This window comes from Hydra viridissima, unplaced genomic scaffold (assembly GCF_058129835.1).
Source record: "Hydra viridissima isolate aposymbiotic clone 2 unplaced genomic scaffold, HvirCarnegie_v1 scaffold_15, whole genome shotgun sequence".
Taxonomy (NCBI): domain Eukaryota; kingdom Metazoa; phylum Cnidaria; class Hydrozoa; order Anthoathecata; family Hydridae; genus Hydra; species Hydra viridissima.
The window spans coordinates 5,074,754-5,089,056 of NW_028324314.1; the positions used below are offsets into that span (position 1 = coordinate 5,074,754).

The following is a 14,303-nucleotide window of genomic DNA, read 5'->3' on the forward strand; positions in this document are numbered from 1 at the left end:
TGTTCGTGTACTAAAAGCAGGGAAGCCAATTTCATATTTAGTACACGTCGTTCAAAGGGAAACACATTTTCAACATAAGTCTTTTTAGGTGTTAAAGAAATGAAATACTTGCTTCTAAAATTTGGGACATTTTTAAACAAATTAAATCATTTAAGTATCTCAATTATAAGAAATATCATTTGTTAGCATGGCTACCGACATGACAATCAAAATGAAACTAGGCAGCGTATTATTTAAATCATAAGCAAGCATACATGATCAACCGCTTATCATTTTTAATCGGCAATCATCGTATAACAATTTATTCCTTCTTGTTACCGATTGTTGTCAGTTATCTGGTTTATAGAAATTAACCCAAGTGAGCACATAAGATTAACCGCATTTTAATATCTCAACTATTGAGACTATGCATACGCGTCTTCTGAGAAGGAGTGCTCAAACTTCTTTCGGTGCTCAAACGTCTTTGTTTATTAAAAATTTCGCTTCCTTCTAAGTTGACATAAACAAGGGCGGGAATGAGACATTTCTGATGAATTTAGCTGGTTCTTATTATTGAAAAACAAACTCAAAATATGGATTTAGAAACAGGAAAGGTACACCAGATATTCCTTTTTTATATTTTAGAACCAGTATATTATAAGAGGAAGTATTCGATATCCCAAATTAACAGGATTCTTTCTACATCTAACAGTTTTTATGTTAACTAATTCTAAGCTGAACGTAATATCTAAGCTTACGTTTGTGTTGCTTCTATTTATATAGAATTCAGATAAGCATTATAAATTTCAATTTTTGCTCTTTTGATGTACAGTTTTGGCAACATGATTGCTTATAAAAGATAATGTTTGGTTGCTCCTCCTTTTCATTCTATCAGTTAGAAAATGTGGTTTTCCCAAGTCTTTGAGATTATTACCATCTGTTATTCCCAAAATCTTTGAGATTATTAACATCTTGTGACTCCCAAGCTTTGTATATTGCAACTTTTAAGCATATTTAATGAATATTGTTTGTTATTTGTATAAACTCTAACATTACCCAAATGTTTTCAATGGGTTTAGGTCAGAGCCTCCAGTTGACCACAGCTAAATAATATAAACTTTCCTGTAATCCACTGGAAGCTCTGATCTAAATCCTATTGAAAACATTTGAATGATGTTAGAATCTTTTAAACCAGTCTAAAGTTTCTCTTATTTGAACCAGTCCTTTTTTAAATTTAAAACAGTCCATAGTTTCTCTGCTTTTACTTTATACTTTGCTACTTACATGATACTTTTCTTTTATAGATACTGGCCATTAATCCTGTTAAATTTTTTTTTTTTTCTATCTGTACTTATTTTTGAATGGGACTAAACTTCCATTTACCACTTAGATATACCTTTTAGATTCCATTTTTTGGAATCTAAAAGGTATATCTAAGTGCTAAATGGAAGTTTAGTCCCATTCAAAAATAAAAAAGGTATATCTTTGATGGAAGTGACATTAGTTTTCCAGATGAGTAATTGCACCTCAAAGATTTTGAATGAAATTAAGTAAACTTTTTAATTTAATTATATAAAAAATCTGACCAATTTTGTTCAGAACACCATTTATAAAAGTTGACATTTAAAAAACAAAAATCAAATGTTTTTAAATGAACTGTAATTTTACAGTAGCTTTCTAAAATGAGGCCTCTTCTTTTTTAAAAAATATTTTGCTTGTAATTTTAAAATTATCTGTCAGAAATTGATGGAATTTTTATGATAGACTTAATGGTAATTTTTTTTTTTTAATTTTTAAAAATATTTAATACAAATTGTATAAACCATAATGCAGCTATTTAATTTTTTCTATTTAATATTTCAGCAATTTTTACACCTCTTTTTATTTGAATATTTTTAAAACAATAAGTCATATCAAACAGAATATGAAGATCAAAAGGAAGTTTGCAGAAGACACAGGATTCGATACTCAAGAAGTTTTAAGAGGTTGTTATATGAATGTTTGAAAAGATGTCTTGTGATGAAGCAGTTTCTTATAAAAATTGATTTGCCAAAACTCAATTTTTAATGGAAATTAAAAGTTTGGGCAATCACTTACTAGAGAGGCTATTATAAAACCTTACTCTGTTCAAATATATTTGGGACCATTAAGATCAACAAGCTAAAGTTAAAAAACCATCTAACAGAAAATAATTTTTCGCATAAGTTGAGAAAATCTGGACCAAAATACTGTAAGTTGGGTGTCTTTGGTCCAAACAGGATTTTATAGTAAACTTTCAGGAATCCTTTAGATGGTTGTTTAAGTTTCATTACTTTATGAGGCAGTCAACATGCTCTGGAAAAAACACTATCAAAAACACCAATAACCAAACTGTTTGAACCTTGATGTTGACAGTGGTTGCTAGTGAAGGGAATTGAGTGAAATATGCTCCTTTTTTTTATTCCCAGTGTTCCATCCAATCAAAATAACTGCCAAAAAAGTTCTTTCATTAAAACTTTAAGTAGCTAAGCAAAAAGTGATTAAAAAAATAGCTGGTCCCTACTCTTTTAAAGTTACTCTATATACACACATGGCATTTAGGGTTTATGATGCCTTATAAAGAGTGATTTTTTTGCTGGTATCTTTTTGGCAACACTGGTTTTGACAGATCATGCTTGCATTGTGTCTTGTGTCATTGTCAAACTTGTTCAATTTGGTCTATAATTTAACATGAGTCGACTTACGAACGAACAACTCTTACAAATTATTGAATTTTACTATCAAAATTCATGCTCGGTTAAGAGAGTGCATCACGTACTTCTTCCAATTTATGGGCAGTTTGGTCGGTCTACTGAGGGAGCTATTCGGAAGCTTGTGACTAAATTTTGAACCCAGTTTACATTATTGGACATTAAACCACCAACACGCATACATAGAGTGAGGACTGAAGAAAATATTGCAGCTGTATCTGCCAGTGTTAGTGATGATCGTGAAATGTCAATGTGCAGCAATTTGGCATCTGTTACTCCACTACGTGGAAAATTTTGCGAAAGGATTTGAGTGTAAAACCTTATAAGATAGAGCTGGTGCAAGAATTGAAGCCACATGACCTCCCACAACATTTAACATTTGGTGAATGGGTGCTGGCAAATTTGGAGGAAGAGCCATATTTTTATTAAAATTTTGGGTTCAGTGACAAGGCTCATTTCTGGTTGAATGGATACGTTAACAAGCAAAATTGCTGCATCTAGAGTAAAGACCAGCCAGAAGCATTGCAAGAGCTACCAATCTATCCCGAAAAAGTCACTGTTTGGTGTGGATTATGGCCCAGTTGCATTATAGGGTTGTACTTCTTCAAAGACGACAATGACCGAAAAGTTACTGTGAATGGCGAGTGTACGGTGCAATAATTACAAACTTTTTTTTGCCCAAAATAGAAAAGCTGAACTTGGGTGACATGTGGTTTCAACAAGACAGTGCCACATGCCACACAGCACACAAAACAATGGCCCAATTGAGAGGCAGGTTCGGTTAGCAGTTTGTCTCATGTTTGGGGTCCGTTGATTGGCCGCCCAGATCGTATGATTTACCGCCTAGATTGTATGATTTACAGCCTTTGGACTATTTCTTGTGGGGCCATGTTAAGGCTAATGTCTACAGGGATAAACCAGCAACAATTGATGAACTGGAAGCCAATATTAAAGCATTTATTTGTGAGATACTGGCTGATATGTTGGAGAGAGTGTGCCAAAATTGGACCTTATGCATGGGCCATCTAAAGCAGAGCCGCAGCCAACATTTACATGAAATAATCTTTAAACATTAAATTATGTTGACCTTTCTATCAACTCAAATAAAGATTTCATCAATTTTTTCAAATTTTTTTTTTTTTTTTAATTAAATCCTATACCTTTTAAAAAATCACCCTTTATTATATCTATATTAGTTAATAGATAAAATTAAGTTGGTGTTTTTTTTGGTGTTAAAATTTAAAAACTGAAGTAATTTAAAAAGGAAAGCAAAAGTCAAACTTGAAAGATATGTTGATTGAGGAGGATAACGTTTTTGAAGAATATCCTTATTTTAAATAGATTGTAAATTTACCATGAGCCACAGATACTTTTTTTACTGTGTAAACAATCAGAGATTAATTCAAATTGAGAGAAATTTCAAATGATTTCTAAAATTGATAAATGAAACAGATCTTTAAAAATTTAAATGTCATATTGGTTAACTTTTTAGTTGGCTTTTAAACTAAAAAATACATCTACCCATCCCACAGTATAAAGCTAGCAGTAAGATTCCAAAAGAAAATTAAAGTTTTCAGTAGTGGCTAGTACTAACTACATAACTTCCCAATATTATATCTCTTGAATGAAACCATGTTTCTTAAGATTCTGGCTCTAGTAGTGCTGATTTGTCTTAGTTTAGAACTCAGAGGGAACTGTATAAAAGACTTTTTAGTACTTGAAATCAATTGGAAATGCTCTTAAAACACAAAACTAAAATATAAAGTTCAGATTTCAAAGACAAAAGCTCCATTGTGGATAATTCTAGGGTGGCCAATGTTCTTAATTTACAGAAAGTACTAATACATTAGCATCTTTGATCAAGTGATGTAATCAAATGATCAAGTGTGCTTATCTTAAATGTAATGAACACCTTATAAAGAGATAAGCTTTCTGACTCTAAATTGACTCTAGAATTCACCTACTTTTTTAACCATTGTGATTATAAAGAAGTCTATGTCAAGTTAGGTTAAAGATTATCACTAAAGTCCATGTGAGGTGTAAGCATGATCTTCTTAAAATCATATGCCACTGTTGTTGTCCACTTACAAAAGTGGAAAGAGAAATTCTTTAAACATTGTTCTTTAGAGATCTACATTGATCTTAATGCTTGCACCTGCAATATTTTAAAACAAATATATTCTCTAAATCTTGCACCAGGTTATGCCATATCAAACAGTCATACAAATTTATGACTGTTTGGAATGGCATAACCTGGTGCAAGATGTTATGAAAATTGGTGGAGATTTTCAGAATTATATGTACCGCAAAATTGGGAGTTTCTTATTACTAAACTTTTCAAAAATTGTTTATTCATTCTTAAAAAAATTAAGAGAACTCTACATATCTTTTAGGTGAACTAAATTTTTTTAGGGGTAAAAGTCAAAACCTTGTGCCACAATTTTATCAATATAAAGAGACCATTTAAATTCAAAATACAATCTTTTTTTGTTCCATATTGTAAGCAAGTTTAATATTTGAAATAAACCAATGTAAAATCACACACAAATAAGTTATTTTTTGATCCCAAAGAGAATTTTTATCTACCTTTTATTTGCTTATCTATTCAAATTCAAATGCAAGGATCAGAAGATTAAAATCAATTTTCTCAACTCTTTTTATTGTAAATGATAGTTGAAAGTCTAAAAAGATTAAATAGTGAAGTTAAATTTTTGAAGTTTAAAAAGTTAAATAGAAATAGTAATAATTAATTTGTTCAGAATTTCTTATTTTATTAACTTTATTTCTATTTTAGAGCGTTTTGACCAACTCACAGGCTGATGGTAAAACTTTTCATTTATTATGTATTTTTGTTTTTAACAGTTATCAAGTAATTTTTAGCTTGTAGTAATAGTTGCTATTGATTTTCTTATACTCTATGATCTTGTTCTTTAAAGCACTCCTCAAAGTGTTTAAGTTTGCTGATGTTGAAGAGACTGGGCGTGTGGATGTAGCTACCATTACTACATTAGCTGTTCAGCTTATGGGACCAAACTTTAGTGAGACAGAAAAAGAAATAGTGAATAAAAAAGCTGAAGCTCGATCTGAGAAAGGTAAAAAAAGCTAAATATAATTGTTTTCCTATTTTATGACAATCAACTAACTGTTAATTAATTAGCCATTAATTAATCAAAGGTATTAGCTAATGAGGGCCCTAACTGATTTGTCAAGATCTTGGAGATTTCTGTGTAGTTTGTCTTGGAGTTTTTATGAAGTTCTCTTTCACAAATTATTGCTCTTTAAACTTCTTTTAAAAACTCAATCATCAACATTTAGTTGTCTTAGAGAAAGGCAACTAGTCTAGTCAAATTAGGGTCCAACCTGGACAAAATTTGGATAAAGATGAATTTGGTATCATTCGAAGCGTAATTTTATCTGCTTTAACATATCCAAAATCCACCAAAATCCATATTGGGCAAAAAAAGTTATGATTATTTTAGCTCACCTCACTTTTATTCAAATTTATTGAAAATACAAAAAAAAACCGTCGTGTCTACTGTCAATAAGTTGTAATAACTTGTTATAAAGTTGCTCAGTCTTTATGAAATTTTGCGCAGATATAGCCTAATGTGTTGAAATTTAAAAAAATGAAATGTGCTTCAGAAATCTTTTAAATGCTGATGTCAGCAGTTTTTTTACAATATTTTTTACATAGGCTAATACTTATAGTATATTAACACACCTTTACTTAAAAATTTATTAGATATATAGTTGATATTGAGACTGAAATAAAAAAAACTTGTTTATTAGTATAAGTATTTAAAAAAACAAGCATTTTTGAAATATTTTCTTTCATAATAAATATATTTTTAACTACTGTTGAATAATTTTTCATTTAAGGTTTAAATATTAGTGCTTTTTGCACTCGACTAATATAATTAGAAATAATATCAAAAGTCAAATAAAAAAAAACATTTTTTCAAAAATGTTTCCATCTCCATCTTTACTACTTTCATATTCATTTTTGCTGTCATCGATATTGACGTCATTTTTTGGTGCATTTGTGCACTCCAAACCTTGGCATTGTGCGCAGGCTGTCATGCAATTTATTCCATGACGTCGACATTGGCATTGTTTTCCACATGGTGTTTTTGTATTAGTGCCGCAGTTATAATGTTAAGAATGTGAATTGGTGCAGGATCCTGAATAAAAAAATACTTAAGTTGAAAAGTTAATTAAAACTATTTTTGGGAGCTGGTTTAAACTTAGATTGTTTATTGAAAAATGAGTATTTTCAAGAAATCCGTTTTGAAAGTAAAATCGGCATTTGTGGTTTATTTTGCTGCTCCAGTATACCTACATTGTCTGTCTGTCTTTATAGGTACTAAAACGTCATTTTTTCCTTCTCCATCCCCACTTTGTTTCATCCATATTGACTCCCAACCATTGCTGAATTTGTAAATACACTTGAAACGAATGGTACTTGATCGCGCTTTCAGTTGTTGGTAGTCGTTCTGGCTGAATTCCTTTTTTGGAAGTTGCCACCATTCTCATATATTTTTGTTTCCTTAGTTGTGCTAGCGAGACTTGTTTATTTTTTTCACCTATAGTAATAGTTGAGCTAAATTAAACCTCTGCAAAACAATGTGGACGTATAATTATAAAATAAACAATATTATAAATCAATAAAAAAAAATATGATAATTGTCTTGCATACCATATATGTTCAAAACCACTTGTATTCCAACATTAGCTACCTGATCTTGTGTTGCAAAAGGATCTTGGAATACTGTACATAAAGATTGAGCGAACTCACTATTTGATTCAATAAACTTCAGTACAGCTATCTTTCCTTGACTAAAAAGTGCAGAGGTAGTATCACATCCACTCCATGCATGGATAAACAACAAACATTTTTTCACGTGATATGATAAACTTTATGTAACATTCTTTATGATAATTGTTTCCGTATTTTTTTTTTCATAATTATTTTAGCTTAACGGCGCAAAAAAATCTCACATATGGTTTGATCCCACATGTGAACCAACATAACAAGAATGTCTGTATCATCAGCTATGATAGTCACACATTTTCCATTTTGTACAAGCACAATTCCTTTTGTAGCAATGGTTCTGTCAGCGTCTCCTTCACATTCCACTACTATATGACCTTTTTCTCTTAGCTTTATTACCAATGCTTTGATCAAAGCAGTTTTGTTATTGCTGTTTCACAGAAATTCAGATTGTTTGCAGTTCACTTGGTTTTTTGGTTGGAATACAATGTTGATAGACTTTCTTGCTCTCCTTTGATGTTCTTAATCTTTGATGGATGATTTGTAACCATCAAAAATAATTAAAGTTTGATTACCATACTTTTTTGTAATATATGTACAATATTGTTCAATAATGTCTGAATATGTAGCTGGGAGACTCCAAAAAACTCGATGCAGCAAAGCTCCGCCGTCAAGAATATAGGTTGTGTCATTATTCACTGTTAAAATTGTTGAATCCTTAATGAGTTCTCTACCAAGCTCTGCTTTGTTTGGTTTCCTCATTAATCCATCTTTGAAGAGAGATGTGGGCTCCAGTGTTAATTCATATTCGAAGCAGTCAGTCAAATCTTCAACCCTCTCAATTAGCATGATTAGTCTTTGGAACGAAACATTAGGATCTACGTGGACTGCATCGCCATTAACTTTAACAGATGGCATCAACTTGGCAAGTGTCTTGACCTGCTTTGAATGCTTGATAGCTGCTTGATTGACTGCAATATTATTAAGACTGTTTTGAATCTCTAAACCCACATTTTCTGCTTGATCACAATTGATTTCATCATTCTTATCAACACATAGGCTAGTAAATATACATTGAAGTCCTGAGTCTTGAAATTCAAATGGGTTAAACAGCTCGAGCTGCTCCTTTAATGTTTTAAAATCTTTAGTATCTCTTTTTCGCCGAGACTCACCAGATTCACAATGTTGCTGACTGCTCTCAAAACGATGCTTTGTCAATGTTGACATGGAATCATGGATTGCTCCGCATTTGTGCAAGTTACTGACCCAAAGATTCCTTGTAGACTCTGACATACCCCTTCCTCTAGTTAAGCCTCCATTGCTTTTCATTGATTTTATCATGCACTGTTCAATTACTAAATCAGGCCAAAGACCAGCCCAATATCGATCTGTGCGTCTAATACAATGGTAACCTGATTTACAGTAAAGTCAAGGATGTTCTGAATTAAGTGAGTGCATAGATTGTAGATACAACCAAGCACTTTTGGTATAGTTTATATGCCCTGTTGCGGCAAATAAATAAGCATCAGCCTGGTGGCTTCCAGATGTTCGTGCCAGTTCTTAGTTCTCTCTGCTCTGATGAACATTTTGATAATGCTAATGTATTCAAGATATTGCAACCATAGTTTTGCTGTTCTGGATGAATGGGAAAGCTGTGTTTTTTTAAATTTTCAATAAGATTTGTGAATCTTATAACTTCACTACTATTGTTTATCACTTCCAAATCCATGTTTCCTTAGACCAGATCCTGATACATATTTTCTAGAGAACTATCAGCATCTTCTTTGGGGCTTTTTTTAAAAAGTAGACTCATTAAGGTAGACTCAACTAAGAAGTGAGCTCTTAGTGCTCTAGCTACTGCTTTACCAGTCATTATATGCGTGACAGAGTTGTTTGCATAAATAAGTTCCAGTAATCTATTCAGCCCTGATCCCTCCATGACCATACCAATACTTCCTAGGAAGCTCATAAAGATGTGGAATCTTTATGAGCTTCCTAGGAAGTATTGGTATAGTCATGGTCAAAATTCAGCTCTACAGTTTACCAAGTACACAAAATATATTATTTGAAAAGAAAAATTAGTGCATTTTGAGCATGCTATGCTGGTATTAAAGTAAAAAATGATGGTGTCATCATTTTATGTAATTAGTTTTTACATTTTTATAATTTGTAAACCAAATTTTTTAAAAATATTATATGAATCGCGTCATTTTTTGCTGAATTATGACAATTTATTGACAGCAAGTCGTACGGGTTTAGTTTATTTTTTAAAAAAAAATCTACAAAGTGAGGTCAACAATAATATTTATAACTTTTTTTGCCCAAAATGAATTTTGGTGGATTTTGGATATATTAAAGTAGATAAAATTACGCTTCGAATGATACCAAATTCATTTATATCCAAATTTTGTCCAGGTTAGCCCTTTTTTAGACTTATTTTGACTAGACTAAACATAAAATGTCAAAATCTTGACATTTATGACCAAATTTCCATGAAAACTAGCCTAAGATGCCATAATTGATAAAGTATGGTGACAAAAAATCTTTTCTAGCCATTATAAATTTGAATGTAGATCTTTAAACTTTGATAACAAGTTCAGGCTCCTTGAAAGCAAAGGAGGTTGTCCATAAGGCAGACTTTATCAATGATACTGCTGGGTGTGGAATCACCTTTTTGCTAGAATACAGCGTCTTGCTAACACAAGTTGAATAAACACAACTTAAAAGTTGTGAAAGAACATTGCTCTGCTCAGATTTGTTTGATTCTCAGAAAAACCTCTGCCTAAGCATTTATTACACCAAGTTAACTATGCACCTAATTGAGCATAGAAAACTAGATACAGCTATACTTTTGCAACTAAAACAGTACTTTAAAATCAAGTCTTTACTTAAAAAATGTTTTTAATCAGCAAAATATAAAAATCTCTTAAAATATTTTAAGGAATGCTATCATACAACAACTTTCTCAACATTATGTTGGAGACCATGGGAATGACTACTCAGTGGGGTATCAAATTGAAAACACCTGTTGATGGCTATGTTGGTTTTGATTCTATCCAGGAACAGCTTAGACTAAATGCATTAAAGCGTGGTTTTGAATTCAACATTATGGTTGTTGGTATGGTGAATTGTTTTCTTTTTGTATTTTCTTAAATCTTTCTCTTTTTTTTTTTTTGTTAGAAAAAAATTCAACATTTTATTTTTAGTTTTTTTGATAAAAACTGGTTAAAATTTGTTACGACTTGTTCTTGCTCTTGTCAGGTTCATCAGGCCTGGGTAAGTCAACACTGATCAACACACTGTTTAAAACACGTGCAGCACGAGCTAGTTGTACTCCAGAAAACACTACTATTCCCAAAACTGTAGAAATTAAAACCATTACACATGGTAAGTTCTCTTTCTCTAATATATTGATGCTCAATAAAATCTTTAATATTGTTGTCTTTATTTTTCTTATTTTCTAAAATCAAAGTTTCTAAAAAAAAAAGAAAAAAAAAAAAATTATTTTAAATCAAATAATTTTAGGTTTTTAAAGTCATCCCAGAAAGTAAATTTTTTAGTATAATTTTTACCAATTTGTTGTTTTTGACTTCGCTGGTATTTCATAACAGAATCTAATTTTTTTAGAATATTATCTTTTGCCCTGCATGTCATAAACAGGTTGGCTTGCTGTCTATTTTCAACAAATTGAACCCTTATGTCAATATTTTGTTATGTAATGTGTAGCATTCTACAGCATTAAAACCTAAAATGTTAATTTTTAATTCATGCTATGATACCTGCATTTGAATACTTAGGCACTAAAAATTAAATAATATGATGTGTAATGATAATTAATCACAAATTTAAGTTTTTATCTTCAAGGAATTTAACATTTAATCTGGCAAAATTACATAAAATTTTTACTTTCATAGAAATTGGTTCTATGTTAATAATAGTATTAACAGTAGTGATAATGGTAGTTATAATAATATTAATGATGGTAATAGCATTGTTAGTAAAGGTAAAAAATTGCAAAAAAATTTCCTTTTTTTACAGTTTTAGAAGAGAAGGGTGTTAATCTAAAGCTTACTGTAACAGACACTCCTGGTTTTGGTGATCAAATTAACAACAAAGACTGGTGAGTGATTAATTTAACAATAAACACTTGTAATGTGAAATGACGATTTCTAAAAAACTAATAGGATAGGGAGTGTGTGTCTCTACTGAAAGAATGATTTTTTTGTCTGAGCTGTCAAAACATAAATGACCCAGGGTTGAAGCAATATAGTCATGAGTTTAGTTAAAAAGGAAATTCTCTCCATGTAAAAAATGCTCCTCACTGTCCCTTGATTTTTTTGCATTATTTTATTTAAGCTGGGAGCCAGTTGTTGGTTACATAAACCGCCAATACGATATCTATTTAAATGAGGAAATAAGTATCAATAGAAGAATTAAAATTCCTGACAATCGTGTCCATTGCTGCCTCTATTTCATTTCTCCAACTGGTCACAGGTTGTTTTTTTTCCCTGATTTTTGTGGTAAAAAAAAGTTGGTAAAGCTAAAGAAAATTTAGTTTTACTTGCTAGTTTTGTATTATTGGTTTGATAATTTTGTATGTTAGTAGGTATTTTATACTTTTTGCAGCATTTTTTGCACAACAAAAAACCATAAGCTCTCCAGTTTATAGTATTCGTGGTGTAAAATAAAAATGATTTAGAAAAATGTTTTGAAGTTTCTGATCTCTTTAGATTAAAACCTCTAGACATACTAGTAATGAAACACCTAGATAAATGTGTAAATGTTATTCCTGTTATTGCAAAAGCAGATACTTTAACTTTGGAGGAGAGAGAAGCTTTTAAATGCAGGGTAATTATCCGAAAATTATTTTTGTTTGACAAATTAAGAGTGAATGACTCCGTTAATTTTTTTTCTTTTCTTTTCTTTATCAAGTAGTTTCAAATAAAAAATATTTAAGTAAATACTCGAAATCTGAAGTAAATTTATGTTATTTTTATACACAGATAAAAGAAGACATACTATTGAACAATTTGAATATTTATCCAATCATGCACTCAAATTTAACTGAAGAAGAAGTCAAAATGAATATTCGAGTCAAGGTATTAAAGTCCATAATAAATTTAGGTCTGTGTTGCGACTTTCCATGCATTCCGTTTCTCTAATGTTTAAATCAGCTTCTGTTTTTACTTGCGTAAAACAAACATCTTTGCTAGTAAGTTTAAATCATGTTGTAGGAGCAAATTCCATTTGCAGTTGTGGGAAGTGATAGATATGTAAGCGTCGGTAATAAAAACGTTCTTGGAAGGAAAACAAAATGGGGCGTTATAGAAGGTCATTACATTGATTGTGTTTTTGTTTTTCTGTTTTTAATTTAATTTCAAGTCCTGTTTTTCAGCAACTATTTTTTGTATTACTATTATTGTTATTCTATTATTATTTTATTAAAAATTTGTTAATTTTTTTTTTTACAGTTGAGAATCGTGCCCACTGTGAATTTCCCCTGCTCAGAGATCTCCTAATTAAGTAAGTTTAAAGCTTGACTTACACTGAAGAAATATAATACTTTTAAAGTTTTTTTTAAAGCATCATTTTTAAACTGTTTTCTTCATCATTTCCATGTAGGACACACATGGAAGATATGATCGAAGTCACTAAGATAACACACTACGAAAATTACCGAAGAACGAAGCTGACTGAAAAACAAGAAGCCACGTTCCATGTAATTAAAGATGTTGTCTAAGCGACTCAATTTATCCTTAAAACTCCCTTTCCAGATGTATAATAAACATATTTTATTGAGTAGATAAGTAAAACAAATTTAAAAGGCTGTATACTTATTTTGTATTTTCTATGCTATTAATTTGTTAACGTTTTTTTTTTCTTTTTTTTTTTTTTTTTTGTTTGTTGGGGAGGGGGGAATTATCGAGATAAAATAGGAATATGTCAAGAAAGATTTTTTTTTTAAATTTCTTTAAGTTCGTAGATCTACAAGACTTTTATTTACGGCATTTTCAGTCATGCTTTTTAAAATATCTATTAAAAATTGATACATTAATATAAATATAAAGTTCTCAAAATTTTCTTTGTTCTATTACGTCGGAAGATATTGATAGAATCTTTTAATACACCAGAATAATTTTGATACATCGGCACAATATTTTGATATACCGGCACACTGTTTTGACACTGTTATAATCTTGAAAAATAACCAAGCAAATCAGTTTGGGTTTTTGTATTTTAAAAGTTTGTTGGCCTTATTATAACTAAAATTTAATTTACTGGGTCAAAGTGTCACGACCGAAAGTCGATTGTTATTATTACTATAAATGATTTAATATTATTGTATTAAAATCAACAAAACATGTAGCATTAATTGCAAGATGAGAAAGTGTCAGAAATTATGTCCCGAAATGTTTTTTATATTTTGCTGAAATATTAAAAGGATGTAATTTTTAGCTTTATCCGGTTTTATTACTTACCACCAGAAATATTTGTCAACGAATAGAATGGGTTATTATTTGGTTGTTGGCAATTACGAATGATCAGCTATGTTCCCTAGCGGAATGTATCTATTACACGGAATCGTATTTAAACAACTGCAATTAAACTGTCAAAGTTCGACCTAATAAATGCCTGTCACCGATCATTGTCGCCTGTCAGGTTATTAAAAAGACGAATAAAATGCGTATTAAAAATGTGTTTAACTTTTAAGTGTTGTATTTATGATTATGGTTAATCGACTAAATCGTTTATCGAAAAACGATTAACTGTTTACAGCTTGATAAAACTTATAATGAAGAAGAAACATATTTCCGCCATGTCTA

General features: G+C 30.7%; 1 protein-coding gene and 1 pseudogene across 1 annotated transcript; one reads left to right on the top strand and one right to left on the bottom strand.

Moving 5' to 3' along the window:
- Positions 1-397: 397 nt before the first annotated feature.
- LOC149878331 (neuronal-specific septin-3-like) lies at positions 398-13,880 on the top strand. The gene is made up of 12 exons (XM_090072891.1): positions 398-593; positions 5,503-5,530; positions 5,645-5,800; positions 10,421-10,597; positions 10,741-10,866; positions 11,518-11,599; positions 11,836-11,973; positions 12,210-12,327; positions 12,483-12,578; positions 12,714-12,810; positions 12,951-13,002; positions 13,102-13,880. Exons 1-12 carry the CDS (start codon positions 573-575, stop codon positions 13,217-13,219), a joined length of 1,209 nt encoding a protein of 402 aa, XP_089929017.1. The 5' UTR covers positions 398-572; the 3' UTR covers positions 13,220-13,880.
- Positions 7,885-9,448, bottom strand: LOC149878332 (uncharacterized; annotated as a pseudogene).
- Positions 13,881-14,303: the final 423 nt, after the last annotated feature.

Excerpts from the sequence above, each read along its gene's own strand:
- LOC149878331 (XM_090072891.1), top strand. The coding sequence starts at position 573 with ATGGATTTAGAAACAGGAAAG. Across the intron at positions 10,598-10,740 it reads ATTCAACATTATGGTTGTTG|GTTCATCAGGCCTGGGTAAG; the intron begins GTATGGTGAATT and ends TGCTCTTGTCAG. Across the intron at positions 12,328-12,482 it reads GAGAAGCTTTTAAATGCAGG|ATAAAAGAAGACATACTATT; the intron begins GTAATTATCCGA and ends TTTTATACACAG.